The 21,816-nt window shown below is 36.6% G+C and overlaps 1 protein-coding gene across 1 annotated transcript; it reads left to right on the top strand.

Annotated features, from left to right (window-relative positions):
• The first annotated feature begins 617 nt into the window (after window positions 1–617).
• On the top strand, window positions 618–16,510 carry Ankef1 (ankyrin repeat and EF-hand domain containing 1). The gene is made up of 9 exons (XM_013010635.1): window positions 618–963; window positions 4,350–4,549; window positions 5,577–5,726; window positions 6,664–6,787; window positions 10,031–10,853; window positions 12,681–12,907; window positions 14,744–14,904; window positions 15,362–15,499; window positions 16,352–16,510. The coding sequence occupies exons 1-9, from the start codon at window positions 618–620 to the stop codon at window positions 16,508–16,510; spliced, it is 2,328 nt and encodes a 775-aa protein (XP_012866089.1).
• The last annotated feature ends 5,306 nt before the right edge of the window (window positions 16,511–21,816 follow it).

The following is a 21,816-nucleotide window of genomic DNA, read 5'->3' as shown; positions in this document are numbered from 1 at the left end:
CCTAGCAAGAGGAAGGCCAGTTCAAATACCAATACCACAAAGTAAGATGGTGAGGGGACTCCTGATGACCGTTCCCAGGCCATTGCACAACCACAGAGAGATGATTAGACAGCCAAGAGACTGAGAAGGAATAGGTGTGGAATGAGACCCAGGCCATGGGGACAGATGCTCTGACTGCCTAAACAGACGTATTTGAAGAAGGAGTATAGAGGGTCAAGATAACACTTTCCTGCCACAGAGAATGAAGGTGAGGGGGGTCCGTTTGTGGGGGAATTCTGTTACAATAAGAGGAGGGGAGACTAAGTCTGGTAAGAAGAAAACCACCTGGCAAACCAATGCTCATTACAGTGGAGGATTGTTTAGAAATATATTGAACTTTATGCCAGCTAAATATTTCTTTATATATAACTCTCATTTTTGAAGTTGGTAGTAACAAGTTATGATAAACATTCTACAGGCAATAAACTCTCTTCCTAGAGGTTTAAAAAATGTCGATACTTAATGATAACAAGGGTGATAAAATTAACCCTGTGTTGTTTGTTTTCCTTTTTTGTGTTGCTGCTGCTGCTGTAGTTTTTGTTTAAGCCCCGGAAACATTTTCAAGAAGCGGATCAAACATGGCTTTAGCAAATAGGAGACTTGAGAACCTGCAGGTCTACAAAGTTCTTCAATGTGTTCGCAACAAAGACAAGAAGCAGATAGAGAAGCTGACCAAACTTGGATACCCTGAACTGATCAATTTCACAGAGCCTATTGATGGACTTAGTGCCCTGCACTTGGCCGCTGTTGCCAATGACATTGACATGGTCACCTTTCTACTTGGGCTTGGCGCTCACCCTGATGTACAAGACCAAATGGGCTGTACGCCGACGATGAGGGCTGCAGAACTGGGCCATGAGTTGTCAATGGAAATGTTAGCCAAGGCAAATGCTGATATGACTATAGTTGACAATGAAGGAAAAGGTAACAGCGCCAGCTTTCTATCTAGCAAAATGCAATTCACTTTGCAGCCAGGAACTAATAAAGCAGATACCTTGATTTTTTTTCAGTTTTAATACTGAATTACACACTGTTTTTATATGAAAGGCTAGATTCTCACTCTTGTGTGTAAGGGTGGTACTGCCTCCTCATAATTGAAGAACAATTTATGTATATCTTAGGGAAAACATTCTTGAGAGTTCGCTCATTGAAAAAGAAAATTAGAAGTGAGTTAATTTGTGTTTGGTGGTTTCTTTTATGTGGCAAGAATGATTAATATCTCCTACATACACTAACATTACCACAACCATCCATTTAAAATATAAAATCTTAGAACACTTAGAAAGTATGAGGTCCCAAACTCAAACCCGAAGACCATCAGAGATGGAGAAACAGATAGATGATAGATGATAGATGATAGATAGATAGATAGATAGATAGATAGATAGATAGATAGATAGATAGATAGATAGATAGATAGATGGATAGATAGATAGAGGTAGGTAGGTAGGTAGTAGATAGATAGATAGATAGATAGATAGATAGATAGATAGATAGATAGATAGATAGATAGATAGATAGATAGATAGATAGATAGATAGATAGATAGATAGATAGATAGATAGATAGAGATATATGATAGAGACAGACAGACAGACAGAAAATTTTATTTGAACAAAAGATTCCACACATTTAGAACCTTGCATAGTACTAGGTTTAGGACTTCAGATGGATTTTATGGAATCTCCCTAGCAGTCTTATATAGAAAAGACTCATATTTGGGAGCCTGTGGTTACTAGCATAAACTCCAACTTTTAGTATCAGTTTTTTCACATATCTGGAAACACAGTGTTTTGAGGATTATTTGGTTGAATAGCTGTACGTCCAAGTCCCATTTCAAGACCATGGTCTGGGTGGTTTTGTTAGGCCTAAGCAGAGTAAGAGTTAAGCCAGCCTCATGAAAATCACCAAGATAACACTAGTAGTGCTTAATATAAATTGGTAGATTTAATCAGTTGTCCCAGGGAATTGCTACAAGTACAAAGCCATTAACATCAACACTAGAGAAATGAATCCCCTTTTACTGCAATAATGTTTGCTGACAGGAGTGAAATCTACTTTCGTAACTGTCTCCAGAGTTGAGACTTGATAGATGACTTGCTTAAAACAAAAGGAGAGGACAAAGAAAAAGAAAATTTATTTAATAGAACCACATAACAAAATAAGCTTCAGATGCATTTAGAGGTCAAATGTACTTGGGTTTTAAAAAAGAAAACAAAGAAAAAGAACAGGCCCTTAAACCTTTGTAGAGTAGAATTTCTCAGTTTATTCCACAGACCATGAAATCACAGGGTTGTTAAGTGCTGTTAAGCACATGAAAAGTTAGTTCTATTATGGAATCTATTTAGCGATCCAACCAATTGTACAATCTTAAGCATATTTTCTTCACATTGTTGGACCAATGATGGTATTATTTCCCATATTTATTTGATCATAAAGTAGGACATTAAAAACACTCCAAGTTTCATAGCATGTTTTGAAAAATTGTGCAGTGTATCAAAGTTTACTTTGTTGAAGTTTGAAACAAACATTTAAGTCACACTCAAAACATATACATATAAAACAGACATGCTCATTGAGAACTTTTATAGCATACAAATCTAAAAAAATGTAAGTTAAAATAGGAAACAAAGTTAAGTACCTACTTGTAATAAATACAAGAGACATTTAGTTAATTTACTAAACCTATCTATGTGAAGGACAGATGACTGGCTTGAGAACATCGCCAGACATAAGCACATGGAAACAAACTGAAAATATAAATTGAGAAAGATGCACAATCTTATTTCACTTATTAGCTGACTCAGCAGAACTCCCAGTTTGCCTGTGTCATACTGTCTCTTTCCCCTTATCAATGACCCTCGCTCACCTTGCAAATCCTTAGCTGATTCTTGCCAAAATGTTCTGCTTATTCCATAGTAATCTCTCTGCTACCAAAATCTTATTTACTGGAGACTGATGTGGCTCATGAACATTTTTTCTAAAGGATAAAACTGGTATTTAAATGCCTACATGGATCTTGGAACGATGTGAGATAGGTTCTATCTCACTAGGTCAAGCTAGGTCAAGATTTTAACTATGAATTGCTTTTGTCATTATTACAAGCAAATCCATTTCATTAGCATATGGCAGTTCTTAATGTTTCTCTGGAACCAGTATCCTTTTCTCAATCTTTAGATTCGGGTTTTTCAATTGAAGCAAGTTTTATTTTATTATATGGTATAATTTTCTGTTATCTTTATTCTTTTCTACTGACAAGTTCCATCTCTCTTTTTTTCCCCTCTCTAGACCATTTGAACTCATCTCAGTTACATTTTTCTTAATGTCTTCCTTCAGGTCTCTGACCATGTTGTTCACAATGTTTGCTCTACTTCTTTTTTTCCTGATTCTTATTTGACTTCCATTCCAGAGTTGTTTTAATTTTTTTTCCTACCATTTCTTTCTTAAGTTCTGCTGGCTGATTTCATCTTTTCCTTCTATTCATCTTCTTTTGTGTTCAGTTCTTTTCTTTCATGGTCTTGGGCTATCCTTGTACTTTTCTATTTTAGTGTCTTTTTCACCCTTCACATGCTGATATGCTTGTCTTATTGTTTGAATGAAGCCTCTTTTTGGAGTGAGAATACTAAAAGGTTAGTTTAGAGTTCATTGTTTACTCAGGATTTTACTTACCAACACTGTGCCCTGGGGTTAAAACAATATCCCTGACATGCAGAAGAGTTTTGACATGAATATATTGAGGGTCTGTATGTTGTAGGTCTTAAGTATGAGAAATGTAATGTTTTCCTCTCTTCAATGTAACCAAATCATTTGTCAAAATAGTAGAGACATTTTCCATCTCTTTGTCTTTTCTTTACACCAAGATTCTGCTCCAGACAAATGAATTCAGAGGGAACCCAGGGTGCCACCAGGAACCCTTGGTAGCACCCACCCTGCAGATTCCAAGAAGGGACTGTAGGAGCATAGTCTGTAAAAATACTAGACCCCGTGGTTGACCAGAACTCCCCAGGCCACATCCTAACTTTGCTATGTCAACAGAGAAATTAAGTATAACTTTGTGCTGAGGAATCGAACCCAGGGCCTCATGCATGCAAGGCAAGCGCTCTACCACTGAGCCACCTTCCCAGTCCTAACATTATCTCTATCAAAGATTTCTCTTTTGCCTTTCTGTCTTGGTTGTTTCAGAGGGGAAACATGGCAGATGTGCCTTTCCCTGCCATCTCTGTAGATATAGATTTAAAAATTATATATTTCTTATATATATTACGTATGCTGTTGATGAAGTAGTTTAAGGGGCTTCTATTTTTCTGCAGGTGTTTTGTTTTACTGCATCTTACCCACTAAGCGGCATTATCGTTGCGCTCTGATTGCCTTGGAGCATGGTGCAGATGTCAACAATGTTACCTATGAAGGAAAACCAGTATTTCTTCGAGCTTGTGAAGAAGCACATGATGTTAAAGATATGTGCATGACATTTTTGGAGAAAGGAGCCAATCCAAATGCTTTCAACTCAGTATGACTATTCCTGTGATTATAAACATTTCTTTATTCTATTATGGTTCTATTGGTATAATCTTTTGCATTTAAATATAGCAAAGTTATCTTGTTAGTTTACAGACTATTCACTTCATGTTGATTCAAAATGCATGGAGATGATTGTATTCTCATTATCTTCCTAGCTTCATGACTTGGCAGTCAATTACCTAATCATGCATACTGTCAAAATGTCATTACAGGAAATAGTAGAAAATAATTACTAATGCCTAAGAATAGTTTACTCTTCTGGAAAGAAAATAGGTACTTCTGCTATCTCTCATGGATGTGTGGTTTCCTCTCAACTGGGTATTTGGTTGCGTTTTCTTACACTTTCACCTCCAGACATCCACAAAATAGATTTTATTTTCACTAGAAAATAAATGTGATCCAATTTTAGCATATATTTTCTTTTTTTCACTTTTGCTCATCCTTCTCTGCAAGAAGCATACTTTTTTAGTATGATATTCTCACAGGATCATGCAGAATGATGTTGACGGTGATTTTAAACTTCCACATTCTAGACATTGAGCATTATAGTATTTACTTCATGTTTCCTCTTTCTTTTTTGACACTAAAAACCCCTTGGAATAGGGTAAAAAATATAAATGGAAAAAATATATATATATATATAAATGGAGATCAGAAATGGAGAACAACTTCTACCTGGGGTGAGGGTAATAGTTGGAGGAGAGAGTGTGAAGATGGAGGAGAGTGAGGGTGGTCCAAATACTTGATGTACACGTGTGAAAAACGGAACAAGGAAGTTTATTAAGTGTTGTTTGGAAAGGGAATAATGGAGAAGAAGGAGGGTGATAAAAGGGATGAGACTTCACCAGGAATAATATATGCATATATGGACATGTTGAAATGAAACCCTTGTGCAGCTCATTGACGCTAATAAGAACATAGAGAACTAAACTTGTAAATGAATTTGTGCCAAATCTGCAGTGCAGGTGCTTTTTGATGATGGCATGTATAACAGCACTGGTGTGTTCCATGCCCAGTCCACAGGTCGTACAGCTTTGATGGAGGCATCGAGAGAAGGGGTGCTGGAACTAGTCCGAGAAATCCTGGAACGAGGAGGCAAAGTGAATGCCTTCGACAATGAGAGACTCCACGCTGCCCATTTTGCTGCCAAAGGAGGCTATTTTGATGTAATAATCTGCTCTTCTGCTTTAAAAATGTGTTGCCAAAACTTTTTTTTCTCAAAAAGTTTATGTATTATGCAGTTGAATGTTCCTCTAAGTTTCCTTAATCCTTCCCATTTTAATATCCTCAAGTAATTCTTAAAATTTAACTTCAACCATATAAATCCCACCTTTAATTCAGTTGTATCTATTTGTGAATATATTCACTCTGAGGTTACTAATAATATTATTCTGTGTAGTTTTGACCAGGACAAATCAAAATTCCTGTCACCTGTTACTTAATTTTATTCCTCCATTACGTATTGGAATCTTAAATGTGGCATGATGGAACTGTGGAGAGGTTGACATCAGACCACATGCATCTCTCCTGGTGCTTTTGTGCATTTAATAATACACTGAATTCTAAATTCTAGCAATTCTGGCATCTTAGCAAAAGATATCTCATTGATTCAGTGCTATTGTAAATCAAAATAAGAAAATGTTATCCTGAATTTTTTAAATTTCTGCATTTCATCTAAAATGCCTTTAAATTTCCTCGAGTTTTAACTTATTGACCTTTATTTTCTCTAAGTCTCTTCCCTGTTGCGATAGGTACTGTGATGGGTAAAGAATTTATTCCCCTGACATTCTTTGCTATATTGTGAAGCTTCTTAAAGTACCTACATGTACCAAAATGATAGTGTTCCAGCTGATTGTAGGATTTTCAGCACTCCGGATCAATAATGGCTGATAGAACTTTGAAGATGGAAACATCCAATGCCTGAGTTATAGTATACACTACGGTTTTGAGTACTGAAAATATGGCTAGGAAACCTAAGGAACTAAACTTTTACTTTTTAAATTTTTATGTCAATTTGAAGTAGCTGGATTTTGCAGAGATTAAATATTCTATTACTAAAAGTACATTACTATTATTCTACAAAATTCACTGTTTATGTTGCAGATTTTGAAGCTTCTTTTTGCCTACAATGGAGACATGGGGATAATTGCAATGAATGGGAACACACCACTTCATTATGCTGCCATGGGTGGTTTTGCGGATTGCTGTAAATACATAGCTCAACGAGGTAAAAATGTCAGCAATTTTGAGCTTAAGGTGTTTATGGTTTACCCATGTCACAGATGAGTGAGGAATTTTAGCCAGACTCTTTAGCCAGTCTCATACCTTTTTCTATAGCCAAACTTCACTCATACATAGAAAGAAAACTGTATGTGTATCTTATGTCCTTTCCCACTGAATCATGAATCTAATGATATAAATGAAGAATATCCATCTCATTCAATCCTTTAGGTTACTTTTAATTTTCTAAGCTCATGACTTAGGAAATTTGATTTGATTCACTTACTTAAAAAGTAAGTCTAACAAAAGGCATGTATTGAAAATCATTTCCTTTGTTCTGAATTTTTAATTATTTTATTTAAAGGCATTGTTAATGCCAAATGCAAAAATATTTTTTTTCTAGAGATCTTGCAGTTATAGCAGAAAATAGCTTGGGGAAAACATAAAATAAAATGAAAAATTTTACAGAAAATTAATAATGCAAGCAGTATTTGTTATTTCAGCTTTTCTTGTAGCTCTGAAGTAGCTATTAGCTTGGAGATATGAACTCTATTATGTACGGTATAGCTTAATGAGTTTCTTAAAATGAAAATATTAGGAGCTAAGCTTAGAAATATGAATCTATTTGTTGCTAGTTAGCTATTTAATGAACCTCAAGGTTACCTCTTTATTAGAGATGGCATTGCATTCTGTTGAATTTTGTCTGCTTTATTCCAGTTCATGGGAAATAGGTAGAAAAATAAAAAGCCCCAAAACTCCTGAATAGAGCAGAGTGTTCTGTTTTGCTATCCTCCACACAGGCAGAGAATCTGAGAAGTCACTGACACTTATCCTATACTATAAACATTAACATGAATAGCACTAACAGGCCCATATACCTAATAGTATAATAACTGACCCATTTTTCTTTCCTAAATATATTTCCCCCCCAAAATATACTATTTAACAAATAAAGAAAAAATACATAAAGTATAATTTTGCCCCCTCCAGTTGTCTCATTGGTCTTGTTTTCAAATAAAATACCAAGAGCAGTTTATCCTGACATTTAACTTTTCACATAGTCTGTTTCTAAAAATTAATACCCTTCCCACATTTAATCAACTTTTTTCAACATTACTGTATTGAATTATTTACTGGGAAAAATACCACCATATATGCATCCTATTATTTATGTATCTCACAGATCAAGTAACAGAAAGCATGTTGAAAAGCAAAGGGCCTGAGCATGGATTATACACAAAGGCCTTGCTCAGTGATGCAGAAAGTATCCATCTTCCTGGAAAAAAATCACAAAATTATTTCTAAATTAAGGTCTGAAAATACTCTGAGCTCTAAAGTGTATTTAGATGTACAAACACATCGCCAGATCCAGCATAAATTCCAGAACAGCAATGTTGTCTGCTACATTTTCAGCTTGAGAGTCTCAAATCCAAAAGACAGAGGTCCCAGAAATCTTTACCAATGCAATGCTTATCTCTGAATAAGCTCCCAGGGTTTATTTTAGCTTCTTCTGTACTCAAATGTAAAGCATTTTGACTCGTTGGAATTTTTTGTTCCCACATTAAGATACCTTTCTGTATTAGGTTCCTCTGTGGGTCCCCATTCCTGCTGCTAGAGCAATTTTACCTTTGTCCTTTGGTTATCTGTAGGGGATTGTCTTCAGGATCCAAAATCCTCCTAATTCCTTCAGTATGTGCATTTAACCTGCCCACTTGTATACTTTAAAATCATCTCTAGATTACTTATCATGCCTACATACATAATAACAAATAAAGGATTAAACTATAGTGCTTGGAGAATAATGACAAGGAAGAAAGTATACAGTTCAGAACAGCTGCAAGTTGTGTTCAGCTACTTTCTATTGTTAGTTGAATCCCTGGGTGTGGAGAGCTGACTGTAATCACAAGGGAAGAGACCCTAAGTCTGAAGTCAAAAGGAAAGAAGATACCTTAGGCTCTTGCAGATCATCAGATCATCGGCTGAAATGTTGAAGTTGTTTATCCATGGAAAAGTTTCTAAGTAGAAGGAAATTAGAAGAAGGGGCAAGCTAAAGCAAGTTCAAATCCTTTTACCTTTATTGTTGGACTGAACATAGAAAGGGTGGATTGCGAAATAGTAGATTAAAAAAAACTCCAGATACTTTAAATATGTCTAACTTATACACAAATTAAAAATCTGGACTCCTCAGATTTCATTAACTCAGATTTCTACTGCTAAGATTGTTCATATGATCTTATCACAAAACAATTAATTAGTACAAATTATTTTAATCTAATGGAGAGACATAAAATATTGCTTATAATTGTATATAGATTTAAAGTCTGCATCATTCAATAAGAAACAATCCTTTAAATATTCTGAACTAATTTGAACCTATATTATTTTTTTCCAAATTCCAGTATGCCCTTTTATTTCTGTTAGGTCTCCTTAGCAATTATCCAATATGTTATTTGAAATGCAGTAGTCCTTTGGTGCCCACGGGTATATGGTCAAGATCTTCTTTTAGTGTGCAAATTAAATGCACATACTGAAGGAATTGGGAGGATTTTGGATGTGTTCAGAATGCCTGCTTAATTCATTTTTCCCATAATGCCACTCAACTCCCACTAAACACAATGCCACCCTTCAATAATACTTTACTTTTGGGGTACTATTTTCTTTGTGGAGGTACATTTTCATAAAATTGAGAGCATATCATGCAACAATTTAAGCATAACTGACAGTAATAGAGGAGTAAGACCTTCCCTAAGCAATATAATACATGTGTGGCATTGATTTTGAAATTTCTTTCTGATTTTTAAACATATCTTATTTTTGACCACACTTGGTCAAAGCCACAAGTAATGAGTCCTGCAATATTTTCCTGTACATTGTTATCTGAAATACCTATCTATAGAGACAAGTGTAACAGATAGAAGTCAACCTAATCATTCTTAATTCAGATATAAGTCAACTTAACATTCTTAATTCACAGAGCTAAAATCTCAGGAGAAATAGTACAATCAAATTCCATAATTATAGTGGCCCAATGTGTTCTCTATGTGCATACAATTTGAAGACAAAGGGTTTTTTTCTGATATAATTTTTTAAACTATATTTTTTTAGTTGTCCTAAGGGGTTGAAGGCATGGCTCAGTGGTAGAGTGACTGCCACTTTGGGATTCTGATCATGAACAGTTTGCTACGCGTCATTTGTTAGGATTGCGAAGAGGTCTTGGCACTGTTCCTAATAGTAACGTTTCCTGTTTTAGGTTGTGACCTGAAATGGAAAAACTTAGAACACAAAACACCAAGAGCTGTGGCAAAAGATGGAGGCTTCAAGGCTGCAAGCAAAGAAATACGCCGAGCAGAGCGAATTGCTAATAAACTGGCTAAACAGGGAGACCAAAATCCCAACCCAGTGTGGGCCCTCAGACTGCACGACTGGTCGATAGAGCACGAGACTTTCCTTCGGGAAGCCTTTGCCATCGTGGACAAAGGCGATGGCACCATCAGCAAAGAAGACTTCGTGCAGACCCTGGAGGAAAGACAAAGCTTTGCGAACGCGGATCAGCTGGCTTTCGTAGCTCAACTGCATGAGAAAATCCGAGGAGGGGGAGTCAGCATTAACGATTTCTTTAAAGGAACCAAATACTTAGGCAAGGCTTACGTCTTGGGATCTTTTGGGCCAAAGAAAAAGAAGAAAGGGATGGGCAAAAAGGGCAAGAAAGGCAAGTTCGTGTTACCCCTCCCAATCTGCGTCATCCCCGAGCAAGCATTCCCAGGGCGGCCAGACGGTGGGCCACCCTATTACATGATCGAAGCCTACCAAAACCTGACGGACTGTGGCCGCTTTACCCGAGACGCCCCGCCAGAGCATCCCATCCAAGATGACTCCGTGTGGTACATTGATGATACCGGGAGGATATATTCAAACATTAATTTCATCACCAAGGCAGGAGATATGGCATCCCTGAAAAAGGCTTTTGAGTCCGGAATACCTGTGGATATGAAAGATAGGTACTACAAGACACCGCTCATGACGGCTTGTGCCAATGGAAACATAGATGTCGTGAAGTTTCTTCTTGAAAAAGGGTACGTGGTTTGGTGGTGCGAGGTTCACTTTTTTTCTTAAGTATTTATTTTTAATGCATTTTAATTTTGTTTTCTCGTAAAGGCGAAGTATCTAGGAGTTGCAGGTTTATAAGCCAAGTAAAGAGTACATTTCCTTTTGGACACTATCACTCCCTCTCTCTCTCCCAGTTTTTCCCTCTCCTCCACATCCACCTGCGGTTTAGTGCATGTTCGACACAGTGTCAAGTGAGTATGGCCGCTGCATTTGTTCACCCTTTTGCCCATGGGCTAAAGACTTAAAGAGAGACTTCTCAGAAGAAGTAAGAATGGCCAATAAACACATAAAGAAAGGTTCAGCATCTCTGGCCCTAAAAGAAATGCAAATCAAAACCACATGGAGATTCCACCTCACCCCAGTTAGAACGGCCATTATCAAAGAAAACAATAAATACTGGCATGGTGCTTTCCATTTTCATGCGTCTTTACACTTTGGGAAATAGAAGAGCAAAAGAAATAACAGCGCTAGAATCTGAGGAGCCCAGGAAAGGGCTTCATCGGTGAAGTCTACAATTAGGGTCCAGGTTAAGAAACATACAGGGCATGTGCACTAGGTAAGGGAGGGACACAAAGGTGAAGGTACACACTTTTTCACTCTGTTTGGGTGTCTTGTCTTCTGTGATGGATAGGACAACTCAGATTGACCTCAGAGGGTGTCCTGGATGGTGTGTGGTCACTTTTTAATCTGCCTCTTCTATTGTAAGGCTACCAACGTATCCTAACCATATCCTAACAAATAGCATGATGACCATAAGGTGACTAAGGACATATCTCAGTCACACTGACATTTGACAATGTCCCATTGTCCTTCTCCTGCTGTCTTTTATAAAAATTTTGCTTATAAAACTAAGAAATGTGCTCAGGTTTAATTCCTTCTGTTGGAGTTGTATAAACTGGGATACATTTCTGAGTATTTCCTCTCCTCAGCTTTCTGCTGGGTGTCACTGGCTTTCACAGGACATATCTCAGAATTTGCTGAAGATCAGAGGAACTAAAATATGTGAAACACATTTTTGCACAGTGATTGTGCACTTGGCAAGATATTTATTTTATGGTTGCTAAAGTACAATGTCAAAGATTCATCTTTGTATATTATGAAAGTATGAAGTAACAAAAGATAACTTGACTTTTTGGACCCAGAAATTCTGCTACAGTTTAAATAATAGAATGCTTAGATTTTTAAATAATAAAGGTTTACTTAAAATATTATAACACGGAATGGTGGACAAATACAGCCATATGATAATCAATTATGTATATGAAAAAGGAACTAGGAAAGTTGCTTAAGACTGGTAAGGGGCAGGCGTCGGTGTGAGTGGGGAGCTGAGCAGCTGGAAGGGAGAACTCTGATTGAGATGTATTGAATGCACAAACATACATGTTAGAATGAAAGCACCTTGTAGAGCTATTTGAAGATAATAACCAATAATAAAAATTAAATGGCAAGACATGCGAGAAAACAGATACACAATGAAAAAAACCTTTTCTTCTCTGTCAGCTCTCATCTTCATGAGATCCAGTTTTATCATTTTTTTTCTTGATTTTAACCTTGGCAAAAATCAGAATCTCTAGGGTCTTGGTGCCTTTTAAAGCTAAATAAAATGTATACTGTCAAATAATGCTGAACCGACAGAGTACAAGAAAAAATGTAGCTTAAAGTTTATTTTGAATGCTTTTAGTTTCTAATTTGACAAGTCAGTAAAATTCTATAAAGCTTTACTTTGCCTTTTTTTAGCCACCTGTGCTTGGAAGCATTGACATTTTTAGTTGTGTGTTTCTCTTATTTTCCAGGGCAAATGTTAATGCGACAGATAATCTCCTGTGGACTCCACTTCATTTTGCCTGCCATGCAGGCCAGCAAGACATTGTTGAACTGCTTGTTAAAAATGGAGCTGCAATAGATGCACCTTCCATCAACAATTCAACTCCTTTAAGTAGAGCCATTGAAAGCTGTAGACTAGATACTGTAAAATACCTACTCGATATGGGTGCTAAATTCCAGTTGGAAAATAGAAAAGGTATGTTTATATACTTGATGTTTCACAATAGAAAGAGAGAATTCATGTTAAATTCCCAACTCATTCAGTTCTGTTTATATAGAACCATATCATTGCTTACCAGTGGAAACACAATCCTTAGGTTCAATGTTACAGTTTATTACCAGTGCTTCCTCAGATTATCAGTATTAAAGGGCCAGTTGCTTTGCCATCTGCCATGGACTGATGCTTTTATAAAATGCATTTAAAATGAAGTATTGGTCTATGTTTAGTTTTTGAAGGAAACTCCAGACTGCTTTCCATAGTGGTTGTATTAGTTTACATTCCCACCAGCAGTGTGGCTCTTTCCCCCCACATCCCCACCAGCATTGTCTGTTGTTAGAATTCAAAATGTTGGCCAGTCTAACTGGAGTAAGATGGTATCTCATGTTTGTTTTAATTTGCATTTCCTTTATGGCCAGGGATGATGAGCATTTCTTCATTTGTTTCTTTGCTATTCTTTACCTCTTCTGAGAAGTCCCTTCTTACCTCCCTTGCCCATTTAGTAATTGGTGTATTAAATTTGGGAAGGGTTAGTTTTTTGAGCTCCTTGTATATATTGAGAATCAGAGGGAAAAGGGTGAAAAAGTGCAGCAGTGGAGTGCACTGGCTGCACAGGACATTGATGAAAGTGAACTATGCAACTCGTGGATGGATATATAGGAGAGAGGGAAGGGGAGAGAGAATGAGGGAACAGATGACACTATCAAAAGGAAATATACTTATTTCCTGATGCATGTAAAGGTAACCCCACTGTATATCACCTCTAAAAAACAATAAATTGGAAAAAATGATATATAGGAAAAAAATTCATAAAACATAAACGGAAAAAAATTCATAAAACATAAACTCAGACTTTTTAATCATTCAATTTGAATAGCAGAAAATTCATCTATTTAAGGTGGTTTAAATTTCTGGATGCATAATTTTTAATAGTTCTTTTATTGTGGATCAATAGCTAAGAGTTATGTGGTTTTGGAATTATACCCATTTGCAATTCTTGTCACTGTTTTGACTTTTAATTTCTAATAATTGGCTGTTTGGAGACAGGAAACCTTTAAGACTCCTCATAAAGCTGAACAAAATAATTCCTGGATTGAGACTTCCTTGTCTATAGGAAGCAAATAGGCTACTCTGGTCATAAATTTGTACAAGAATAAAGTCATTAGAACAAATATTTGAGCTCCTTGTTTGGAGTAGTCATTTTCTTAATTGCTTCCTTTGGCTCTGAAACAATATTTATACCTCTGGCTGCTTCAGGCCCTGCCCTGCAGTCACAGGGAGCATTATAACATCATCAAACCTGCCAATGATGTTTCAGGTAACATGATACTCAGCCATCTGCTCAGATCACTTATGAGCACTAACTGCCCCAGGCCTGGGGAACTGACCTCCTCATATCACAGAAAGGGGAAGGCAAATTATCACTCAAAAGGAAATATACGCAAGGTGGGGAGAAAAAATTCAGTTGGAAATTCAAAAGTTTAGTATTTCTAGTAAGGTAGTATTTTCCATCTACTTTTTAAGTAATGTGAAAAAATTAAAAAAAAATAATTTAAGGGCCAGTAAGTAACACTTTAAATCTTGGGATTATGGAAGTTCTTTTGGCTCACAGTTTCTTTGATTTTTTTTCATTATCTTTAAGTAGTTGTTGGGTTTCAATAGAGAATATTTGATCTGAATCTGTAAACTCATACCATTGGCTTTAATAATCTTCCTGTCTCATGCATAGAACTGATTTGCTGAAGTTTTGTTCTACATAGTATATCATTCAGTGTATGTATTATGACTCAGAATTTGTGTTTCTTTGTTAAATAGGTCATACTGCCATGGATATTGCAAAGGCATATGCTGACTATAGAATCATTGAGATGATTAAAGAAAAGCAAGATAGCCTGGCCAAAACAGGAGAGAGTACAAAACTGAAAATGAAGGTGTCTAAAATGAAGACTGATGGTCCTGACTCCAAGAAAGAAGAGGTAAGTAACAACAACACGACAGAAGACAATGGATGAAAATCAAGAAGAAAACTCAAATTAGAAAGGGTTAGAGAAATGTAGGTAGTAGGATTGGGTAAAGTGATTGCATATAGACAGGTAATAGTAAGCTAGGCAAGAGGAAAAGGAAAAATCAGATTCAAGTTTCTACTATAGGCACCATTATTATTGTAATAAGATCCCATTCTCTGCCTAATCAATAGCCATAGGTCAAGAACGGACTTCTTGAAGACTTGTATGATCTATCACTGATAACACTAATAAGAGTCATGCAAGGCAAACTATCTACACTCAAAGTCGTTAGAATAAACTGTTTATCTCAAATTCTAGCTTACAACTTTTCAATGTGTTTTTTTTCCTGACTTTGAGTAACATATAGAATAAATTTTTGAAAGCAGATACTAGATTTAACAACTTACTGTTTGGATCTTGTTTTCAGGAAACACTTTCATCAGTATATAATATACCAGCCATATCAGAAGAAAAGAAAGTACATAAGGATAATGTGGTTTATCTCAATTCATTGATTACCAGTGGTTATACCAAGAAAGTGGATATCACATTTGTTCCACGAAGGGTAAGTACTTGGAAGGATCTTAGTGGAGTAGATCTCATAAGGTAATTTAAAGTGTTTTCTATGTCAATCACCAAAAAAAAAAAAATACTGTTCAATGGCTATCGCTATTCACTACTATTTTTGTTGGGAGTCCTTCTGAGAGGGACTGCCACTTTCAAACCAGTAAGTCTATTAGTTCCTAATATCTTGTCCCTCTGTCACTATTTCTATATTAATAATTTTCTTTAAGTTTAAAATCTCCTTTTGATTGGTGGCTTTCCCTATAGTTATTATCCCCTGAATTTATAAGTATTTATTTCAGTATTCCTCAGTCCCAATATTCTTCTTCATACTCATTACCACTAACTGAACATGTAAGTTTCATACTAGTCAAGATTAGATATATTAAGCTAGCCTTCTCAAGATCTTCAATTAAATAGGGAGAATCATCTTTAGGAACAAAGAGTTGTCTTTCCAGTTTCTATCTACCCATACTGAATAAGAAGCTAATCTTGCCTGTATCATTGAATTCCAATTCCTTTGCTTCCCTAGTTTGATACTCTAAAAATGAATAGCCACCAAAGCGTAACTGGCTAAAGAAGTAACTAATGAACACTTCTGAGCCTCACATCCAAGATAGCCCTCATCAGAAGAGGTTCATGACCCACTTATGTCGTAGAACAGGGGGGAAACAGTGAAATGTATTTAGAAGGAAATCTGATTGATTTAAGTTAAAACTATTGAAAACCTTTTAAGGCTGGGGATGCTTGCCTAGTGTGTGCTTAAATAGAACAGTGTCTGGAAAATTGTCTGGATACCAATATATTCAGTGCAGTCTTATTCTAACTGCCTGTGTTTGAATGTTTGTTTAAGACTTGGAGTCCTGAAGCCACAACAGCAGAGCTGGTCAAGAAGCGGGAGATGCGGCGAGAGAGGTTTACATATGAGGTGGACTTTGAAGATTTCATGATGCCTTTTCAGAAGAGCATCACAGAGAAGGCAAAAGCACTGGAGAGTGCCCTTAAGATCTAAATTACTGCAGTTGCTTCCTAGAGTAAATGCTTTAAGGTTCAGGGTCCAAACCTTAGATATTTCCATCAAATGCATAGCAATCTCTCCGTTAAGAATTTGTTACCAAATACGTGTTAACAACTTAACAACTATAAAAATTCTGAGCGGTACAGTGAAAATGTGTTTCATTTTGCAATGAATGGCATTCCATTTTAGTCTAAACCCCCATTCATCATCAATAATATAATAGAATGTCTGGCTTATACCATAAGGATACATATAAGCATACATGTAAGCATATAAGTGTCAAATTTTTAAAGATATACTGTATTACATTTATTAAAAGTAATTCTATCTGGGCATGGTGTCATATACTTGTAATAGATAGATGAAAGATGAATAGATGGATCATGGATGACAGACAAATGGATGGATACATAGATGATAGAGAGAGAGATACTTTTTATGATTGAGATTGACAGACAGACAGATGAAGAGAGAGCTTCAGGGAGTTAGTTAATATGGCTGTGGGAACAAGCTGGGAAAGACCTAAATCCACAGAATAGGCCATTTAGACAAAAGATTTCTTTGGCATCCATATGGAGAGTTTCTACTCCTTTAAGAAAATTGCAGTTCTGTGCTTGCCCCAAATACTTCAACATATACTTTCTAAAAATCAAGAACATTCCATTCCATTACCATATTATAATTGTCAAGATTTCTGTTGTTGTTAAAGCAACCAATATAACTTGTCAATATCATAAACCTAACTGTCCTGGAAGCTTAATCACATCCTTAAGAAATTTTACAGTAGAGAAACCTATCAAAGCATCAAAAAGATTTTGTGGAGGAAATTTTGCTGACATAAGAAGGCAGTCTACCAATATCACATCAACAAGTACTTTATAAATAATCCACCCAGTAATATTGAACTTGCAAATAGGTAATGCATAATAGCACTTTTTCTAGGTTTTACAAGGTTTATGAGATTCTGGTTATAAATTATCTGACTTGTACTATTTAAGTTTGCCTTACATGTATTTTCTATTTTTAAACAATGAGCATGTGTTATTTTGTAATAAACAACCAATATTTTATTTTTTTTATTTGGTTTACTATTTTAGGCAAGATCTTGCTAGACAGCCCAAATTAGTCTAAAACTCTCCATAGTCCAGATGAGAGTTCTAGTCAGCCTCCCCAGTGCTGAAATGAAAGGCCTGTGCCCTGTGTCAGTTCAAATTTAACTGTTTAAAACAAACAAACAAAGAAACAAAACACCCAAATCAAGAATACCAAATTGACTTTTATGAGTATCTGCCTTTCTTATTCCTTTTGCAATATTGTCTTAGTAAAATTGTTCCCAATAGAAGACCCAAAGCCAAGAATTCAGAAGCAGGTAATTTGGGGATTGTCCCTAGGGGAGAGCAATGTGGGGTGAGGCAGGGTGACACAGGATGGGGAAGTGAAAGAAGTCAAGCAGCGATAAGATTTCAGATGAAGCCCCAGCTTCCAGGTAGCCATGTGAGAAGGAAGGGTTTGGCTCTAGAACACTAGAAAGAAGATGCCAATGGAAAGGGGGAGGAGAGAAAGTCTGTCCCTGTACTCAAGTCTGAAGTCATGGATGAGCATTACTGGCTGGCAAACATGGAGAAGCTGGGAGTAAGGGGCAGAGCACAGCAAAGGGTACTAAAAATCAACAGCTTGGTGAATTGTGTAAAAAGTAAAGGATCTTCATTTTCAAGGGCTGAACGCCTTTCTTTATTATAAGTAAGGTAATGAGTACATTTCTTGTCACATAGTGTTACCTCCTCCTCCCTCATTTTCTCCCACTGTCCCTCCCCTCTGATGCCCTCCTTCCCCCCTCCCCCCCTCCCGCCCAAGTTGTAAAGTTCATTTCCAACATAGGGTCCTGAGTATCACTGTTGCATTTGTTCTTTGTCTCACCATGTTGCTCATCCCCTTAACCTCCCCAAGTCAGATACACATATATACAAGACACAGGGTACCAAATCAAAACCAGTGGCAACAAGGGAATAAGTCAAAGGGGAAAAAGATGAAGGAAAAAAAGAAATAAAATCACAGAGTTTTAAAAAATACCTCTTGTTTCCATATCTTGGAGTTCATTTCAATTAGCATCATTTTATTATGGTCATAAGGGGAGATAGGTATTGAGCTATTGTGATCCTCTGCTAGGAGTATTCTAGACATGTACTAATTGTTACAAATGAAGGGAACCATGGAGCCTATGTTTCTTTGGGCCTGGCTTACTTAATATGACTTTCTGAAAAGCCTTTTTAAATTATCTTTAAGCAGCTACAGGGCTTTCAAGTCAACATGTCAGTTGGTGAGTACAATGTATCTTGGTTAAATGTCACCCTTTTCATCTTGAATTGTGAGATGGTAACCCCTCTGTACAACGCCTTCATCATAACAATAAAATTCTACTTTAAAGAAAGTAAGAGTTGGGATCTGGGCATGGGTGGCTCACACCTATAATCCTAGGTACTCAGAAGACTGCGAGCTGAGGAGCAAGGTGTGGAGCCAGCCTGGGTAGGAAAGTCTGTAAGACTCTCATCACCAATTAACCAGAAAAAAAAACCTAGAAGCAGAGATGTAGATCAAGTGGTAGAGTGCCAGCTTTGAATGAAAAAGCTAAGGGACATCTCCCAGGCCCTGAGGTCAAGCTCCATCCAGTACCAGTACATACACACACACACACACACATACACACATTTGGAACCTATCAGATATCGAAAGTATATGTGTTTTATAGATTAAAAAGATGAAGTTTATCAAAATTAACAGATTTTGAAAATATCGATTAAGTCACAAAATTAAAATATAAAAAATATGTCTTCCCTTAATACTGTGCTACTAGTCAACATAATCTACAGTTTTCTTGCAATGTGAAGCATTTAAGCATCTCTCCATAATTGCAACATTATAACTGAAATATGATCATTCATCAGATCAGTCCCTTGTATGATAAATCTTAACTCCATCTCATCCGGTATCATCAGAAATAAACAAAAATTGAAAAGAAAAACAAAAGGCGTTGGCTTCAATCTTACTACCCAGAGTCCATTAAAGGCTGACTTGAGAATGTTGAAAGGGATGCCATTGATCAAGATATATGGTGTTCATAAACTGCTTGGTTAAATGGTAACTCCTTTGTGCAACTACTTAAAGATGGTATTAATAAAAATAAGAGTAATAAAGGCTGACGTATACCTTAGAACGGCCTAGAAGGAAGGAGCCTGGGCTGATAGCTGGTAAGGAAAAGAACTCTCATGAGCATCACCTGCTTGAGTGGCAAGGTAGGAAGGTGGCAGATTGTGTTCAGGGCCATCTTCCAGGGAGGAAGAAGCTGTGAACCACTGAGCACAGCATCTGACTACAGAGTGTGTCAGCTGTCTTAGGCAAATCTGAGTAAGGCTACAAAAGCATCTCCTACAAATGTTTACAGATGAAAAATGCTGCAGGCAAAAGTACAAGGTGATTCCTTTACAGAGTGTGCTTTCTCTTTAAGAAGAATATGACTTTTTTCAATTTTTCTAACTAATTCTTGAGAATGAAGGTTGAGCAAGAATGGCACCGAGAACTGCTGGTTTAGAAGGACAGCGATTTCACAAATCCCACTGGCAGTTTCTGTTTCTTCCAGCTTGACTGGAATGTTAGTAATCATTGAACATCATAAGCATGGGGATGGGAAGAAACACTCAGTGCCATGCTCAGGATGCGATCGTGTCTAATTGGTACAAATGAATCAGCCCCGGAGAATGAGTTCACCCATTTTTATTGAATTTGCAATTTAGGAAATTTACTATGCAGGCATGAAGGGCTCCCAAGGGAAGTACTCATCTTGCCTCTTGTATTCAAGGGGAGTGGTATACAAAGAGCTAAAGGAGAAAATTCTATACAGAGGCATAAACTTTAAGTCAATTGTCATCTGAATTGTGTCTATTTTTTCAACTATCTGTAGAGAATGTATGTTTCTATGGATGTTTCTGTAACAATGGGCCCAAGGTGGATTTATAAATGAAAACAGAATAGATGAATAAATTGCTAGAAATCTTCAGTGCTTAGGTACTTGGTGCAAACTACATCGTGACTTTTATCTGGATGACAAAGATAAACTGTAGCTTCTGTCATGTGGAGATTTCTTGCCTTCTAAATAGTCCTCAGTATATGATATTTCCCTTTCATCTTCAGCATGGCAGACTTTGAATTAGAACTAATACGCAAAAAAATATTTCTTTTCCACAGGTTTAGTGCCATGCCAGCTTCTGCTATGTGGCCAGATCTCTGGGTTCTGTTCCTGCTCAGGATGGTACAGCTGCCTTTGTTACTAATCTTTGAGCTGTTCCTTTGTAATCTGGGGGCCTGGCTATCACTTCTATCATGTAGGTAACTACATCTCTGCATTAGCTCTCCTTTAGTGTGGTTTCTTGTTCCCTAGCTGGATCCTACTTTACCACATATCAAACACGGTAACAATTCAGGAGAAATTGGAATTCAAAACCAAGCATGGCCCCTACCCCTGTAATTGAAGAGACTTGAAATACATACTTCTTTGCAAAGTTTAATATGAAAAGTATTTACTACAGTTGGACAGAGAACACAGATAATCACAGAGGTAGCCTGAGATTCCCAGCTTCAGTTTCCTATAGTCTAGTCACTAGGGACAGGGAACACTTAATATTCACATTATACCCGATCAATGTAACTATGAGCACAAGATCATATTTGTTTATTTATTCATTACTATCCATGTAGCTAAACGCAGCTATAAAACCTATATAACAGTACACTTGTGATTATTATATTGAAACATCTAGGGAAAGGCTAACCTGAATTTTAGTCTTTAGAAGAACAAAGAAAGGAAAACAAAGAGAAAGGAAAGAAAGAAAAGGAAGAAGAAAATAAAGAAGAAAACAAGAAAAGGAAGTAAGGAGAATGGAAGGAAAGGAATAAAGATGAAAGAATGGAGGAAGGAAGGGAAGAAAGGTAAAAGGAAGGAAGAGAAGAAAGAAGAAGGAAGGGAAGAAAAAGGAAAGAAAAAAGGAAGGAAAGAGGAAAAGAGGAAAGAGAAAGGAAAAAGAAAGGGAGAAGGAGGAAAAAAAGCTTATTGAATCCAATGCACTAATTGATAAGGTTATTTTCTATATTATCCTTCCTCAACAACAATAATAACATTATCTGGAATGGAGCACAATATCTTTTAATCCTATATACTGCCTCCTAAAATCAATAGCCTAAAATGCTTAATTCTTTTCTGGCTTTTTGTTTAAAAAAATACCAAAATAGAAACAAAATGTTTTCATCTT

The sequence above is a fragment of the Dipodomys ordii genome, unplaced genomic scaffold (assembly GCF_000151885.1).
Source record: "Dipodomys ordii isolate 6190 unplaced genomic scaffold, Dord_2.0 Scaffold13, whole genome shotgun sequence".
NCBI lineage: Eukaryota > Metazoa > Chordata > Mammalia > Rodentia > Heteromyidae > Dipodomys > Dipodomys ordii.
The sequence above is the reverse complement of the archived record's forward strand: the minus strand, read 5'-3'. Positions and strand labels throughout refer to the sequence as shown.

Bases quoted from the DNA above. Each gene is read 5' to 3' on its own strand.
- Ankef1 (XM_013010635.1), top strand. From the start codon at position 618: ATGGCTTTAGCAAATAGGAGACTTGAGAACCTGCAGGTCTACAAAGTT. The intron at 964-4,349 runs GTAACAGCGCCA...ATTTTTCTGCAG, and splicing joins AGTTGACAATGAAGGAAAAG to GTGTTTTGTTTTACTGCATC. The intron at 14,905-15,361 runs GTAAGTAACAAC...TCTTGTTTTCAG, and splicing joins CTGACTCCAAGAAAGAAGAG to GAAACACTTTCATCAGTATA.